Source organism: Pseudophryne corroboree, chromosome 8 (genome assembly GCF_028390025.1).
Source record: "Pseudophryne corroboree isolate aPseCor3 chromosome 8, aPseCor3.hap2, whole genome shotgun sequence".
Taxonomy (NCBI): Eukaryota; Metazoa; Chordata; class Amphibia; order Anura; family Myobatrachidae; genus Pseudophryne; species Pseudophryne corroboree.
This window is the reverse complement of record NC_086451.1, coordinates 423197977-423215696: the sequence shown is the minus strand read 5'-3', so window position 1 is coordinate 423215696 and position 17720 is coordinate 423197977. Positions and strand designations below refer to the sequence as shown.

General features: G+C 46.6%; 1 protein-coding gene across 3 annotated transcripts in view; it reads right to left on the bottom strand.

The window, feature by feature from the left end:
• Positions 1-17720, bottom strand: part of CAPNS1 (calpain small subunit 1) — a 61020-nt gene that overhangs the window by 20679 nt on the left and 22621 nt on the right. For all 3 annotated transcript variants that reach the window (XM_063937979.1, XM_063937977.1, XM_063937978.1), the window contains exons 3-8: positions 10909-10942; positions 6551-6640; positions 6340-6397; positions 3827-3891; positions 1862-1930; positions 1695-1773 (exon numbers count right to left, since the gene is read on the bottom strand). In XM_063937979.1, coding sequence (XP_063794049.1) covers positions 1695-1773; positions 1862-1930; positions 3827-3891; positions 6340-6397; positions 6551-6640; positions 10909-10942 — 395 coding nt within the window. The remainder of the gene's footprint in view (positions 1-1694; positions 1774-1861; positions 1931-3826; positions 3892-6339; positions 6398-6550; positions 6641-10908; positions 10943-17720) is intronic.

Here is a 17720-nt window from a genome sequence, read left to right as displayed (position 1 = left end):
TATGTAATCAGCACTGACACCTACGGAAAGCTTAAGTTTAACACACCCTGTGCATACAGGCTCACTATTAAGCGTAGCTGGACTGGGGCCGTAAAAAAAATTATATACAACACACAACTGTTACCCAGTGCAGAGTGGCCGATGTAGATTGATAAATACAACCCCCGTGTCGGCAGCGTGAGCTGACCCCCCGCTGACTGCAGCGGGGGGCTTCGCCTCGTGGGGAGCAGGGACAGCCTTATTTGTACTCCTGCAAATAGTAAAATCTCCTCCACCATCCCCCCAGAAAGCGCGCTGAGCGGCGGGAGCCGACTGTCGCGGGTACATCAGTGTCTCAGCGGTACAGCGCTGCTGCTGAGAGCTGGGGAGCAGTGACGGCAGCCAGCAAGAGCTGACCGCGGCCATCAGCCTAGATGCGGGTGGGCGCAGCGTGAATGAGTGCTGGGGAGCGGTGGCAGAGAGAGATGTCCGCGGCTTGGCGCTGTACATCTGACCGCCACGTACAATTCAACCCCATGATTGGCCGCCCCGCTAGCCACAGCAACCCAAACGGTCCCTAATGATTGTGTAGCATGAGGCTGCTTGCAGTGTAAGGTAGTCCTGTTATGGGAAGAGTGCCTCTGCCTTCCACATCCATCCATCCGGACGGCGGCAGCAAGAGCTGACCGCCGAGCAATTCCACAGCAGCTGGTCTGGGAAGAGGGTGTCCGGCGCAGCGCCTGTAAACCCATCCCCCCCACCATAGTGAATAAAAATAAAAACATAAGGGGTCATTCAGAGTTGTTCGCTCGTTGCCGATTTTCGCTATGCTGCGATTTGTTGATAACTGCGCATGCACATGGTACACAGAGCGCATGCGCTAAGTTAATTAACACAAAACTTAGTAGATTTGCTAGTGTTCGAGCGGCGATTTTCAGTCGCACTGCAGATCGGTGAATGATTGACAGGAAAGGGGCGTTTCTGGGTGGTAACTGAGCGTTTTTCGGAAGTGTGCTAAAAAATGCAAGCGTGTCAGGTAAAAACGCGGGAGTGTCTGGAGAAACGGGGGAGTGGCTGGCCGAACGCAGGGCGCGTTTGTGACGTCAAACCAGGAACTAAACGGACTGAGCTGATCGCAATCTAGGAGTAGGTCTGGAGCTACTCAGAAACTGCAGGGAATTATTTAGTAGCAATTCTGCTAATCTTTCGTTCGCTATTCTGCTATGCTAAGATACACTCCCAGAGGACGGCGGCCTAGCGTGTGCAATGCTGCTAAAAGCAGCTAGCAAGCGAACAACTCGGAATGAGGACCATAGTCGTGGAGACTTGAGTAACGTGTCCTCCCTGGTGAGGACACAAAAAAACACTGAGGCTTCTGGGGAGTATGGAGGAAGAGGAGGAGGATTATACATTTAAATCTTTAAATGTGTCTATCCCTGCTATCGCACCGTCCATATCCCAAGAGCACTCCAGTGACCCCTAGTGGATGAAACAAATAATTTCAAGTGGGTAAACGTAAAGGGTAAAATTATTGCATTCACTAAATATAAACCTGCACTGCATGCTTCCCAATTACTTCTACTGGCAGTCATCAAAACAGGAGGTCATTCAGCTGGAGTTATAAAAAAATGCACATTACATAGATCAGAATCACTTTTCACAGTCATTAACTGTGGAACGACGAGAGACTTGTGTTCCCAATACACCATACTCACCGGCAGCTTGAAAGGACCCTGGCAGCTCTCTGCTCCCGATTGTTCCCGAGCGGTCGGTGTCATACCTCTTGTATACACCCTGACACAGAACAAGGGAAAAAACAAAAATAAGGAACAACCCTAGACATGAGATGTACATAAGAAGCTGCAGAGTCTGAACCACTTACCTGCCACTTCTTGATGTTGTTCCATAAATACTTAAATTCCTCAAAGCCCAATTTGCCAGTGCTATCACTCTGTATGGTAATGTTAAGGCATAAGGACTGCGTGTATCTCGGATGAGCGTGTTTGGCTATACTTGCCATTTGAGGTTGATTCTGATTTGAGGTTGCTATGGGTTACAACCGCTAATACAGATATGCTCAGGACATTTATCAATACCTTCAAAACCGTCACTAATACTGCATTCACCAACCCAACGCTGAAGGATGTATTTCCTACTTGTAGCACGTGGCACTGGCTCCGGACACACACATCCTCCCCCCAAATATGCACACCATTCGGACCCTCCTTTGGGAACGGAGAACTGCAATATTATTCGCTCCTGCTTTTCCAAATGTTTCTGCATATGGTGCAATCGAATCAAATTCTTCTAAACTACTCATTAGACATGACTTGGTTCCTGGCTGCCTCCACAAAATGTAACCCTCCAACCTCAACCTGTGATGCAGGAAATGTAGCCAGTCACTTTTATCCACCTGTGGCAGATGTGTCTGATAATAATTCCATTCTTCATGATGGCAAATTCCACTAGAACGTCCATCACTGGCATATCCTCTCATTCCTATCCATACATTACTATGTCCTCCTGTTCCACTGAAACAGCAGAACAATCTGATTCTACACATCACATTTACTGCAAAACGCAAATAGGCCTATAGTTGGAAAGATATTACACCCCACGCGCTAAAAGCCTGTAGTCAGATTTGGTGTATATTTCGATACAGTATACCACTGCCCTCCAAATCTATATGCTACAGACAAATAAATGGGGGGGGGGGGGGGGGTTTTATCTATAAAAATGTTTTCATTTATTTTAAGATCGGGGCTTTAATGCAGCAGATACCTACTGTAGCAGATTCAGTATGATTTACCGATGGCCAGGCTACCGGCTGTCAATATACAGACAGCCAGTATGCCAGCAGCAGGGCGAGCGCAAAGAGTCCCCTTGCGGGCTTGCTGCGCTCGCCCCAGGATCTATTCCCACTCTATGGGTATCGTGGACACCCACAAGTGGGAATAGTCCTGTAACACCAGTATTCCGGCTGGCGGGATTCTGGCGTTTGTATCCTGACCACCGGGATGCCTACAGCCAGCAAATTAAACATATCGTTCGTCCGGCACTCCACCACTCTCCCTAGCTGAACCTTGGTGACCTGGCCATAAGTATCTGTCCACATAACCCTAACTCTTCCCCTTAATCCTAATACCATAACACTATTACCTTCACCCACACCATTTAACGTATTGATTCCTATTGGAGAAAGTGTGCTGTATAAATAAAACTGCTATTATTCCTAACCCCAAACAACAATAATAGACTAAACCTTTATCTTAAACCCTACCGCTAATACCCAAAACCCTCATAAATAATCTTACTACTCTAACACCCCATCGCTCAGCCTTAATCCAAACCCTGACAATACTCAAAACCCCTAACCACAAACCCTAACCAAAAATAACACCCTTAAAGGGGCAGATTAGATGGGCCAAATGGTTCTCATCTGCCGTCAATGTTTCTACGTAATTCCATGGAGTACTGGACCAGTGTTACCTCAACGACGCCACCATCATCATGCTTGGACATAACGGCCCTGCTACTCGCAATTTCAAGGACTTCATCTTGCCATCTTGGCTCGCTCAATCCCCTTTACCTGCACTCCCCTTCCCCTTTATTTTTCACGGTGTACACCTCTTACCCTCCAGCCAGATAACGCTCCTTCCCCAGCATTAAAGATCTCCTCCTACCACCCCCTTCTGCTTTTAGCACACCTAGTTCCCCTTCTCTTAACGTCCATTCAGAATACAAATATAAAAAGAATATAAAAGCGAATGTTCAAGATAAATTTTGGCTAATTTCCAAACAGAAAAAAATAAGAAAAAATCCCACACTGTGTAATGTAAAAGGATACATCCATCACTGCCACCATACTGCGACACGAGTCAATGCTGAACCCGTCTGTCTTCAGGTCCTGATCTGTAAGGAGAGAGGAGAGATTTTCTTTATGTCCCTTTAACAAACAGGATCCCTGGAAAACTGAACACAAAAGCTCAGAGCAAACAAAGATCATTTAACGTAGCAGCCTTTTCTTTTGGAGAAAGTGTGACGTCTGGCATTTCCCAGTACAATCAGTAATACCATGAGCTCTCCAGACTACAGGGCTCTCTCATTAACATTGCATTTAGCAGCAAAAACTTCAACGGGATGCAGACCCAAACCCCTGAACTCCAAAAGCGGCAGGAGATCAACGTCGGCATTCCAAGAGCAAGTATTGCCCCCCCAAGGAAGAATGGGTTAGGTTTAGGCTGTGTGTGTGGGGGGGGGGGGGGGGGTAGGTTAGGGTCAGGCTACGGGGAGAGAGGGTTAGGTTTAGGCACCTTCGGGGGGTGGTTAGGGTCAGACACTAAGTGGGGGAGTTAGGGTTATGCTGCAGGAAGGGAAGGATAGGGGGTAGGGGAGGGGGAGAACACCAAGCAGTCACCCCTGTCGGTCTTCCAAACATTGGGATCCCGGTGTCTGTATTATGTTTGCTGAGATCCCAAAGGCCAGCATTTAATAGATACCGGATGCACTATGCGCTCCTTAGTTGGGACAACGGTGAGTCGTTAGATGTTGTTTTTCAAACAGACTTGTAATGGTGTTGGGATAGTTCTTCCTTTTATCCACAGAAAAAGCCTCAGAAACAAACAAAAAAAAAAAAAAAAAAGGAGAGACAGGGAACACTTCTCATAGTGTGCATCAGATGGTCATGGTATGAGATGTATAACACACAAACAAACCGGGGGGGGGGGGGGGGGGGGGGGGGGGGGATTTACTTCGTACCCTGGTGTACTTTGGAAGAGCCGGTGAGGTATCCTTTGCTGAGCAACCAGGAGGGCAGTTTCACCCGGGTTATACCATCTATCCTGTCCATGTGTTTGCTTATGCCTTGGGACCAACAAGGCCTTACACGGGAGATTTGGAGAATAAGGAGTGGCCATATTAGGATCAACACCATTGTGCGGAGGTCTTCAGGTGGGAAACTCCAAAACAGCTACGTGAGGAATTGTCTGTTCTATACGTGACATTTGGCCTAGTGGAGGCCAATAAAGGGGACGTTTTGTTTGTGTGTTATACATCTCATACCATGACCATCTGATGCACACTATGAGAAGTGTTCCCTGTCTCTCCTTTTTTTTTTTTTGTTTCTGAGGCTTTTTCTGTGGATAAACGGAAGAACTATCCCGACACCATTACAAGACTGTTTGAAACACAACATCTAACGACTCACCGTTGTCCCAACTAAGGAGCGCATGGTGCATCCAGTATCTATTGTATTATTTGTATTCTCATAAGCTAGTGACGCCACTGAGGTGTGAGGCACAATGTGTTCCTCATGGAGAAATAGTCTATATACTCATGTACTAGTGACACTACTGAGGTGTGAGACACAATGGATTCCTCATGGCTGTATTCTCATGGATTAGTGTCACTACTGAGGTGTGAGGCACAATGGGTTCCTCATGGAATGATAGGTTGTACTCTCATACACTAATGACACCACTGAGTTGTGAGGCACACTGTTCCTCAAGAGGTGATAGGTTGTACTTTCATATACTAGTGACACCCCTGAAGTGTGAGGCACAATGTGTTCCTAATGGAGTTATAGTCTGAACAAAATATCTCAACACACCAAATGGCTGCCTCCTCTGCAAGCATGCTACAACTATACTTCAAAACTAGAATATTTCAATATAATGTGGTCACTGGGGGGGGCACTATTTAATAGTCTAGAGCAGGCATTCCCAACCTCGGTCCTCAAGGCACACTAAGGGAGGAATTCAAATCTTATCGCACCCCCTATCTCCCGTCTAAAGTGACGGGAGATAGAGGGGCGATATTCAAATGGCCCCCGTTGCTCCGCTGATCGCGCCCATTATAGTCAGATTTAGGCACGCAAAGCACCTAAACCCGACTAAAGTAATAGGCGCAATCGTAAAAATTACCGGTTTGGTCTTTTTACACGCATTTCAGCTCGCTACCACCCGGAAGCTGAAATGATCTTGTCGCGCCAGTCGGCAGTAACATTAGAATACTGCCGGCGGGGGCGATCGCGTCCAGGAGGGTGGGGGACAACATTTGAATCCGGCCCTAAGATTGCAGGTTGTAGTGATATCCAGGCTTCAGCACAGATGGTTAAAACCAAAATATCTGAGGGGCTAATTAAGCCATCTGTGCTTAAGCATGGTTATCACGAAAACCTGGACTGTTATGTGTGCCTGAGAGACTGAGGTTGGGAATGCCTGCTCTATAGTGATATTTCATTTTACCTGTGAATAGCAACACAAGTAGATACTCCAGACACAGCTATAAAAGTATACTACAAGAATGATGGGAAAAAAACAGTGACAGTGATTACATTGCTCATGTGTCGGGGATACTCACGTCTACTAACTACTTTGTTGAGAATTCCCATCAGCTCAGTCGGGCTGACTTCCATGTCCTATGAAGACAAAGAGGTCACTGAAACTGCAGACATTCCAGGTAAAACACTGAAAACAAAGCCGTGCACTGCTGGGGACTCTCCCTCAGACAACATCACGCGTGCCAACATCAGGCAGCTGTGCCAAGCCGAAAGTGCACTCTCATTACTCACATCTCCGGCCAGCTGGCTGAAGAGACGACGGAACTGCCGCTCCTCCTCGCTCTCATTTGCTTGAATGGTCGAAATATGGGTCCTTGGGGGCTGGAGAGAGAGAATTAGGCAGTGAAGGGAGGTAGGGCAATGCTAGATCCAGATGGAGGACAGACTAGGAGAGGATGAGCTTATAGTTATAACACCCTGACCCAGAGTGAGAGCTACGCCAGTCTGCATCGCGTATCTGGCACGAAATTGCTCCACAAAGTGGGGGCACTGATATGCCCATATGCACAATTTTTGAACCTTAAAAAGTGGCAGGGAGGGGGTAAAATTTAATGTTGGCCAAACACAGTGATATATATGGATTAGGGGGAGGGGGGGGGGGGCTGAAGTCCCTAATTCTTCACATAAGAGGTACTACAATGCTGACACTTGTAGTGCCACACAAAGAAAATAAATGCAGGTACACACTGTAAACACGAAGAACAATTATAATAAATTCTGCAATTTAGCATTGAGAAAATTTGAGATTCTTAGCCAAAACAACAAGGGCCCCACCTACCACGGCCAGGTGACCTCAACAGGTGGGTCCCTAACATTACTAATGTTCAGGTACAGAGCATGAGACCCCCTGGGCCAGCACAACCCAACCTCCACAACAAATCACACTAGAGGCAACTTCTCCACTATTCCCACTGCTTAGTACATCTCCCCCTAAGTGTTAAAAGGTTTTACATTAATAAGAAGCGCCGTACTAAAAATGTTACATACTGTAGGTGAAAAGTAGTAATTAGAGTGTTAAATTAGCAAAAAGCAGTTTAGGTACTAAGAAGTGTAAGATTAAGTGTTCCAATTATGATGCCCCGAAATAGGCATTGCCAGTGTTCTTAGTGTTTAGAGTGTGCACCTGCATTTTCTCATTTTCCTGTGCGTCAAATACAGTGATAACATGTTTATGCAAATACAGCTGATGAGGCACTGCAGAAACTAGCATATATGTCTGTTAGACGGTGACTCCTAGGCAGTTGTAAGTGCTCTGGTGATGATGACTGGTCATACACCAAGTCCATACACTGCAGACGCAATCTCGGGCACATCTTGAGATGGGGACATCTTGAGATTGGGCAGAAATACGCCATTTTTCGAATTTCCACACATTTTGGAAACAACTCTTCGTCAACCCCAAAAAGCGAAAAGATTAATGTTTGGACACATGCACAGAAGTGTCTTTAATCTGCTGTCCTATATTAAAAAAGAGAAGATGAGTGAGTGATGCCTGCGCCATAGACATCTCTGTACAGGCAGCAACATTCCCATAGGGCCCAGAAGAAATTTCACATAGCGCAGGCTGGCGTTGCGATCAGACTCCCATGTGGTTACTTTTTTGGTCTACTGGAAGGAAATGAAGACCCGGTACAGGGAAAGTAAAACGGCCAATGTTACTTTTTTTTGTACCACAAAATTGGATTTTTGATCATGCGTAGTATGAATTCTATGGGCGACACTGGATACACAGTTGTAGCACTGGAGATTCAGCATTTTAAATAGAATTCCAAAACCTCAGGCTCACCCCCACTATTTCCCTACTGGCCCGGTCGCTTCACACCAGAAGATGTAGATCTTCCAAGCGCGGGGAAAACTGTTGACCACAAGAACCTTCCTAACCCGAAACACTAACAGAAAACATATGGCCTCTAAAGATCAGGGCTAGAGCAGCCACACCATTAAAGCCAGCTAAGGAAACCCTTGTGAAAAAGGGGCTTGAGAACAGGTAATGGAGGCAGGATCCACAGTATGGTCTCTCTGCCCTGCTGGGTACCAAACGGATCCTACGAGAATCCCCTGAACACTCTTACATTTTTCCTCACCAGAACACCCATGACAGGAGAGTGGGTATAGCAAAGGGCATAACCTCTAGCAGAAATGGGATGTAGTCATATCTTAGACAGCCAAAACTTAGACACCAAGATATCAACTGTCAGAATGTTGACATGGACAAAGGGGGTAATTCAGATCTGATCGTAGAGGTGGCAAATTTAGCACATCTACGATCAGTTTCTCAGACATGCGGGGGACGCCCAGCACAGGACTATGCCGTCCCACATGTATGGCCATACCCACCCCCCTTCACGCAAGGGTGCAAAAGCGCATTTGCACCCGCTGAGTAGCTCCCTGCCTGGGCTGCTCCTGCGCACTGTCAGGCCGCTACTCGCTGCCTCCCGGGTCACAGCAGCTGTGGTCACGCAGCCACCGCAACGGTCCAGCGACACCTCCGTTGTCTGGACCGCGCCCCACCAACGGCGTTCTAATACAATTGGCATGCCCCCTCCAGCCTCTGCCTATCAATCAGGCAGAGGCAATCGCAGCCCTGAGATGCTTGTAGAATCTCACTGGGCTCCCAGGGTGCGCACGCGCAGTGCACCCACTCCACATAGGAGCTGCAGTGATCCAGTCTGAATTAGGCCCAAAATGTTGACAACCAAAAGGTCATAAGGTCAACAGTTAAAAGGTCATCAGGGTTAAAACGTGTACCCAACCCAGCAGCAATTACTTGGGGTCCCTTAAACAGAAATCAATACACTATTATGCGACTCAGCAGTTGCCACTACTGTCCGCAATCCGCTTGAATGACTTCCTTGAGAAGAGATCATTATTTGTAGTAAAAGGTACTGACTGTTGAGCAATAGCTTCTAAGTTTCTAACCCTGAGGATGAAAATTGATGACCAACCTTCGGCTGCTTCCCTCACAGGCTTTGCTGGAAACTTGCACAGCCAGGGAACCCACTCTGCATTGCAGCACATTACGTTTAAGCCAAGTATTCCCCTTTAATTCTGACTGACTGTACTGAAGAGTGATGGGACTACAGCCTTGAAGGCTGGTATCAGTTGACACAGCCTTCCAGTCCAAGGTGGACGGAGGTTGAACAGTCACCGATGATAGATGCACTTTAATCTGAAAAGTTGTCTTGAGGTTGGAGTTACGGTAAATCAGATCTATTACAAAATTGTCTCAATCTGGAACACCCTCAAATTGGATTATGTAGACTGCACAGCTTCAAGGATGAAATCAAGTTACATAGGACCATTACGTGAAGAGCAGACCCAAGCTAACAGGAGAGAAAGTTTTCTGGTAAGAACACCTTTGCTGATGGGTGTCCCAATGGATAAACTCTTAGAGCTTACCCAACGGAAAAAGAGTCAGGAGGATCTCCTGAAGCGATGGTATCCATATCCCAGCTGTTGAAATCTTGGAAGCAGCATCCAGACTTTCAAAACCCCAATGGATCCCGGTGAGTATTTTAACCGTACCCCTAACCCACCAATCTCACAGCCTAACCCCATCCCTAGTGCCTTACAGTCAGGATCCTGACCCTCAGGAAACTGCTGCGGACATTCAGACTGTCAGGATTTCAACAGCCGGGATTCGGACCGCGTCACCTTCTAAAGTTAATGACTTAACCATGAGACTCCAGGACCTGAGACCTCAGCTAGGTAAGTAGACAAAGGAAATATTCTCTCTTTCTCCTCATCAATTAAGAATTGTGAGGTCCACGATCTAGTACCTGCCAGAGGGCTGCCACTAAATCTCCTACTCCAGGAGTAATTCCCACAAAAGGGTAATAAAACCTCTAGGACTGAACTTCATTTTGGGAGAACTCCTCAGAGTCTGACTTCCCAAGCCATAAGTGCAGCTGGAGTCTGACGCTTCCGCAGACAGGTTAAGGTGGTGGATTACATTATCCTCACTTGAGGAGAGCAGACCGAACCATACAAGGTCATGCACCAGCATTGCCAGGCCAAATGGCCAAAGTGGCTCACCCGATGATGCCACAGTAGAACCCCAAGGCCCCTTTTCCCCACCCAAACCCTGGACGTACTCTACTGATCCTCCCCAACTGATGAACAGCTGCAGTGCACTGCAAAGCAGACACATCATTCACAGCAAGTTGCAGTACTACAGGCCTGCTGTCCACAGACAGCAATAGACAACATTCAGCCAGCGCTGCTGTCTGCTACTATTTCTGTTGCAGGCCTCAGTAAGGGAAGCATTATCTCCTGCCTTGTTTGGATCGGTGTCCCTACCTTTGTAGTTAGATCTATGGTGCCCAAGATTCTGTACTGCACCTCTACACCCCAGAGTCCACCGTAAGATGCGCTACCTTCCCCTCCATACAGGACCAGAACATTGAGTCACAGGGTAAGCACAGTGCATTCACAATGTCTATGTAATAGATCAGCCTGTGGCTGGATGGTGGCATCTTATTACTAAACTAAGCAGCCGACCATATAATAACCTTCTAGTAATGTGCGGACAATTATAGGCCTGTCTTAGACTCAGAAGAAAAAATGACAACAACATTGCGTTCTCTTACCGGAGGATCTGGGCTGTAATTTGAAGCAGCATCACTGGAAAGGAAAGCATAAGAGGTGTCACAGACTGATCACAATCTTGCAGTTATTCTAGTATAAATCTGCTGAAACTAGAGTGGCCAATCCAGGGACATTTCTTCAATCCCGGGAAGAAGGATTGAAAAATGTTCAATCACGGGATTACCGGGATTGGCTGTAATTCAGTGTTCCGACTCCCTCTCCGGAACTGCCCAGGTCAGATAAAGCACAACAATCTCACCGGGTGGGCGGGACACTTCCGTTGCGTCCTGGCGGCTGGGTGGGCAGTGCGGCGGTGAGGTCCTGTGGCTGCGCAGCGTGACAGAGTCAGAGGTCACGCTGCGCAGCCGCCAGATCTCACCGCCACACCAGAGCCGAGGGAGGCGAGCACAGGGAGCCGGGCCGTGTCCGAGTGTCCTGAGGACGCTCAACGCTGGCCAACATAACCAAAAATAGCCTGCTGGCCAATCCCGAAATCCCAGAGATTGGAAGCTCCAATCCCAGGATTGAATCCCGGCCAATTTTAGGTCGGGATCCCGCAGATCCCGAGATTGGCCACCCTAGCTGAAACACTAATTATATATTATTACATAGATCTATAACATGGTAAAACATTGCTTGTTGTGTTTATTTTGTTAAAAATTTTGGGCTCAAACAATAAGATTTTAAACCTACCGGTAAATCTTTTTCTCCTAGTCCATAGAGAATCCTGGGGACTCCGTAAGGACCATGGGGGTATAGACAGGCTCCGCAGGAGACATGGGCACTCTAAAGACTTTAGAATGGATGTGCACTGGCTCCTCCCTCTATGCCCCTCCTCCAGACCTCAGTTAGAGAAACTGTGCCCAGAGGAGACGGACAGTACGAGGAAAGGATTTTTGTTAATCTAAGGGCAAGATTCATACCAGCCCACACCATATAACCTGGAATATACGCAACCGGTTAACAGTATGAACAAAACAGCATCAGCCAACGACTGATCTTAACTGTAACATAACCCTTATGTAAGCAACAACTATATACAAGCCTTGCAGAAATATGTCCGCACTGGGACGGGCGCCCAGCATCTTCTACGGACTAGGAGAAAAAGATTTACCGGTAGGTTTAAAATCTTATTTTCTCTTACGTCCTAGAGGATGCTGGGGACTCCGTAAGGACCATGGGGATTATACCAAAGCTCCCAACCGGGCAGGAGAGTGCGGATGACTCTGCAGCACCGATTGAGCAAACATGAGGTCCTCATCAGCCAGGGTATCAAACTTGTAGAATTTTGCAAAGGTGTTTGAACCCGACCAAGTAGCTGCGCGGCAAAGCTGTAAAGCCGAGACACCTCGGGCAGCCGCCTAAGAAGAGCCCACCTTCCTAGTGGAATGGGCCTTTACCGAATTTGTTAACGGCAATCCAGCCGTAGAATGAGCCTGCTGAATCGTGTTACAGATCCAGCGAGCAATAGTCTGCTTAGAAGCAGGAGCGCCAAGCTTGTTGGCTGCATACAGGACAAACAGTGCCTCTGTTTTCCTAACTCGAGCCGTCCTGGCTACGTAGATTTTTAAGGCCCTGACCACATCAAGGGACTTGGAATCCTCCAAGTCTCCCGTAGCCACAGGCACCACAATAGGTTGTCCTCAACTCTGCTCTATCCACATAGAAAATCAGATAGGGGCTTTTGTGAGACAAAGCTACCAATTCAGACACCCGCCTTGCAGATGCCAAGGCCAACAACATGACGACTTTCCAAGTGAGAAATTTTAATTCAACTGTTTGAAGAGGCTCAAACCAGTGAGATTTTAGGAACTGTAACACCACGTTAAGGTCCCATGGTGCCACTGGGGGCACAAAAGGAGGCTGGATGTGTAGCACTCCCTGTACAAAAGTCTGGACTTCTGGGAGAGAAGCCAATTCCTTCTGAAAGAATATAGATAGGCTCCATTAAGGTACAGATTTCGGCCCTAACTTCAGGTCCATATCCACTCCTGTCTGTAGAAAGTGGAGAAAACGGCCCAGGTGGAAATCTTCCGTAGGAGCATTCTTGGCTTCACACCAAGACACATACTTTCTCCAGATACGGTGATAATGTTTCGCCGTCACCTCCTTCCTAGCCTTTATCAGAGTAGGGATGACCTCCTCCGGAATACCTTTCCCAGCTAGGATTAGGTGTTCAACCGCCATGCCGTCAAACGTAACCGCGGTAAGTCTTGGAACACGCAGGGCCCCTGCTGCAACAGGTCCTCCCTGAGAGGAAGAGGCCATGGATCTTCTGTGAGCTTCTCCTGAAGATCCGAATACCAGGCCCTTCGAGGCCAATCTGGAACAATGAGTATTGTCTGCACTCTTTTTCGTCTTATGATTCTCAATATTTTTGAGATGAGAGGAAGAGGAGGGAACACATAGACCAACTGAAACACCCACGGTGTCACCAGGGCGTCCACCGCCACTGCCTGAGGGTCCCTTGACCTGGCACAATACCTCCGAAGCTTCTTGTTGAGGCGTGACGCCATCATGTCTATTTGAGGAAGTCCCCAAAGACTTGTTATCTCTGCAGAAACTTCTTGATGAAGTCCCCACTCTCCTGGATGAAGATAGTGTCTGCTGAGGAAGTCTGCTTCCCAGTTGTCCACTCCCGGAATGAATACTGCTGACAGAGCGCTTACGTGATTTTCCGCCCAGCGTAGAATCCTGGTGGCTTCCGCCATTGCCACTCTGCTCTTTGTCCCGCCTTGGCGGTTTACATGAGCCACAGCTGTGGCGTTGTCGGATTGAATCAGAACCGGTAGGTCGCGAAGAAGATTCTCCGCTTGTCGTAGGCCGTTGTACATGGCCCTTAATTCCAGTATGTTGATGTGAAGACAAGCCTCCTGGCTTGACCATAGTCCTTGAAAATTCTTTCCTTGTGTGACTGCTCCCCATCCTCGGAGGCTCGCGTCCGTGGTCACCAGAACCCAGTCTTGAATGCCGAACCTGCGACCCTCTAGAAGGTGAGCACTCTGCAGCCACCACAGGAGAGACCACCTGGCCCTGGGGGACAGGCTTATTTTCTGATGAATTTGAAGATGGGACCCGGACCACTTGTCCAGAAGGTCCCACTGAAAAGTCCTCGCATGAAACCTGCCGAAGGGGATGGCCTCGTAGGTCGCCACCATTTTCCCCAGTACTCGAGTGCATTGATGGACTGACACTCTTTTCGGTTTTAACAGGTCTCTGACCATGTTCTGGAGTTCCTGGGCTTTTTCCATCGGGAGAAAACCCCTCTTTTGTTCTGTGTCCAGAATCATTCCTAAGTAAGATAGCCGAGTCGTTGGAACCAACTGTGACTTTGGTAGATTTAGAATCCAGCCATGCTGCTGCAGCTCATATATTTTAAACAATGTTAAAGTTTTCAATACTCCTAACTCCCTTAAGGTAGAGATCCGCTCACATATCAATTGTAACAGTTCTTTTGTGATATATCTATTGAGCTGCAATTGTGGTCTTATCTATGTGGGTAGGACGACACGAAAATTAAGAACTAGGTTTCTTGAACACAGACGCAATATTCAAAAAGGTTTTGTGTTCCATAGCGTCTCTAGACATTTTTCAGACAAACACCAAAAAAATCCAGAAGATATAAAATTAATTGGTATTGAGACAATACCACCGACAGCACGCGAAGGAGATAGATATAGAAAGTTATGCCTGAGGGAGAACTACTGGATCCACAAGTTGAGGACCCTAATGCCGGAGGGCCTTAATGAATGCATTGAATTCGACCTAGGATGAGAAAAGTCAATATTTATTAATCAAAAAAATCATGCTATAGATGTTTCGGGTACCCAGTTTCTTTCTGCTTTAAACCCTTTACACAATCTCTATTAATGAAGGTCATAGATGGGTACTATATTTTGATATTTTCTCTAAGTTTTTTTGTGAAATTTTAAGATTACCCATAATGAATAGTCTTCTTGCAGCTATGGTGTGTTGTAGTGAGGTCAGTGGCACGTCGGGTTGAGACACTATTTGGTGCCTCAGTTGGACGTGGGATACGAACTCATGGCAGTCACCAGTGCGCAGTCAATAGAGAATAAATTTATTTTATTCCTCACGTTTATACACGAGCGACATAAGGACTCATGACGTTATGAGCTAACAAGAATATAGGTTACTCATGACCTTCATCCTGACGTTTGTTTTACTTTGACCACTTTTTGTGTCTCTCTTTCTTCTTTTTTCCTATATTTATTTTATTTTAGCTATGGAGATAATATTAAATATCAAGTTCTACATGTACTTCCGAGTGTCTGTCAGCTTACAAATACAGGTCTGAATCTCTTCCACACACAGCAGGGCCAGTGGCACACTGAGTTAGATCACTGAATAGCATCCCTCCACAGACCCCAGTTCGAATCCATGATGGTCAGATAGATACAGTTTAATCATTTATTCATTTATTCTTTATTTTTTATTTTATTTATTTTTACTCTTGATTTATTATTATTATTTTTGAAACTATGTTTCATCGTCTGCTTTATTTTATTCTATCCTATTCTATTAGATAATATATGTCCTCTGCTCAGAACTATAGTAGATTGTCAACATCAAATAAGTAAACTATGTTTAAATGTCATCACAGGTGACGGCTAATTAGCTCCTGCTTCTCATTGTAGTAATTGTCCATTAGAAAACCTTCTGCACAACATTGCAATCCCTATGCAGAGGTTTAATCTGTGGATTTATATTGTTTCTGTTCACGGGTCAATTCTGCCATATGCTTCGATTGTTTTCTATAACAATGTGTTTTTTAAACTGTGTTATTTTGAGAGCGAACGTGTATGTAATGTGTTTCATAGGGCAGTTGCCTTAATTGTTAATCACTGACATCTGCATGTCATCAGTAGCTCAGGCTTTAAATACTGGTAAATGTGGAGGCAGGATCATACCTTTGAAAAAGTCACGTGATCGTGACGAAACGCGTCAGGACTCCGCCTCCAAACTAGCACACCTGGTCCAAGGTGTTACACTGCCGTGCAAACCCTCCTTGGTTTCCAATTTCAGCCTATTACCGGCTCGTCACCGTACAGGCTGTCGTCCATCTCACCACTGCAACTGGTGAGCATTACCGGACTTTGCTTCCATCCAGCCGCAAGCTTATACCATCTCCTCACCGCGACGAGTGACTACTGACAGGCTGTCTACTAGATATCGTCCCTCCGCTGTGCAACAATTTGGGCAAAGCAGGATTGTTTTGGCCGGGGACGCTCGGCCGAAATTTATACCAGCCCAATCGGAGAGGTACTATACACACACATCACCATCTGCCGGGTGACATATACGAGGTAACCATTTCTCTGGGACTGCACCGCATTGAGTTTCTTTTTTCTGAACTTTATATTGGACCTTTATTGCCATATACCATATACCAGTTATCACTACTCCATATACCTTTGAGACAGATACAGGTGTGCTTTTATTTTAAGTTTGTTTTATTAACTACATGTCATTTTTAATAAATTTAATACCTTTATAGTACACGTTTGCTCTTTTTGTACTTAACTACTGACACAGCGCAGCCTCTCTTGTTGTTTCAGTCTACTCTCTCCATTCTTCACATAGTGGTCAAGGCAAGCGCAGTGTCTCAGCAGTTTATTATTTTATCTATACTATCGTTAGGCGCTGCACTAAGAGTGTTTTTTTATGCTGCTGCAGCACTCTCAGGGAGAGTGACACGCTTTTCTGCAACTGTTCCTTTGATCTCGCTTTTATCAGGAGATCGTCCAAAGTACGGGATAATTGTAATACCTTGCCTGCGCAGGAGCACCATCATTTCCGCCATTACCTTGGTGAAAATCCTCGGGGCCGTGGAAAGCCCAAACGGCAACATCTGAAACTGGTAATGACAGTCCAGTAGACCGAATCTCAGGTATGCCTGATGAGGAGGATATATGAGGACATGAAGGTATGCATCCTTTATGTCTAGTGACACCATAAAATCCCCCCCTTCCAGGCTGGAGATAACTGCCCTGAGCGATTCCATCTTGAACTTTTTCAAGTACAGGTTTAGGGATTTTAAATTTAGAATGGGTCTGACCGAGCCATCCTGTTTCGGGACCACAAATAGGGTTGAATAGTACCCTCTACCCTGTTGTATTAGGGGAACCTTGATAATCACTTGCTGTTGACACAGCTTTTGAATTGCAGCTAAAACTATCTCCCTCTCTGGGGGAGAAGCTGGTAAAGCCGATTTGAAAAATCGTCAAGGAAGCGCGTCTTCGAATTCCAGCTTGTAGCCTTGGGATACAATTTCCATCGCCCAAGGATCCACGTCCGACTGAACCCAGACGTGGCTGAAGAGTCAAAGACGTGCCCCCAGCGTCATGTGGAGCCCCAGCGTCATGCGGTGGATTTAGTAGAAACCGGGGAGGACTTCTGATCCTGGGAACTAGCCGTAGCAGGCATTCTTTTCACTCTACCTTTACCTCTGGCGAGGAAGGAAGAGCCCCGACCTCTTCTGGACTTACGCGACCGAAAGGACTTCATCTGATACTGTGGGGTTTTCTTTTGCTGTGGGGGAACATAAGGCAAAAAAGTAGATTTATCCGCGGTAGCTGTGGAAACCAGGTCCGCGATACCTTCCCCAAATAAAACCTCACCCTTGTAAGGCAAAATTTCCATATGCCTCTTTGAGTCGGCATCACCCGTCCATTGGCGGGTCCACAGAGCTCACCTAGCAGAAATCGCCATGGTGTTGGCTCTCGAACCTAGAAGCCCAACATCTCTCTGAGCGTCTCTCATATATAAGACTGCGTCTTTAATGTGACCTAAG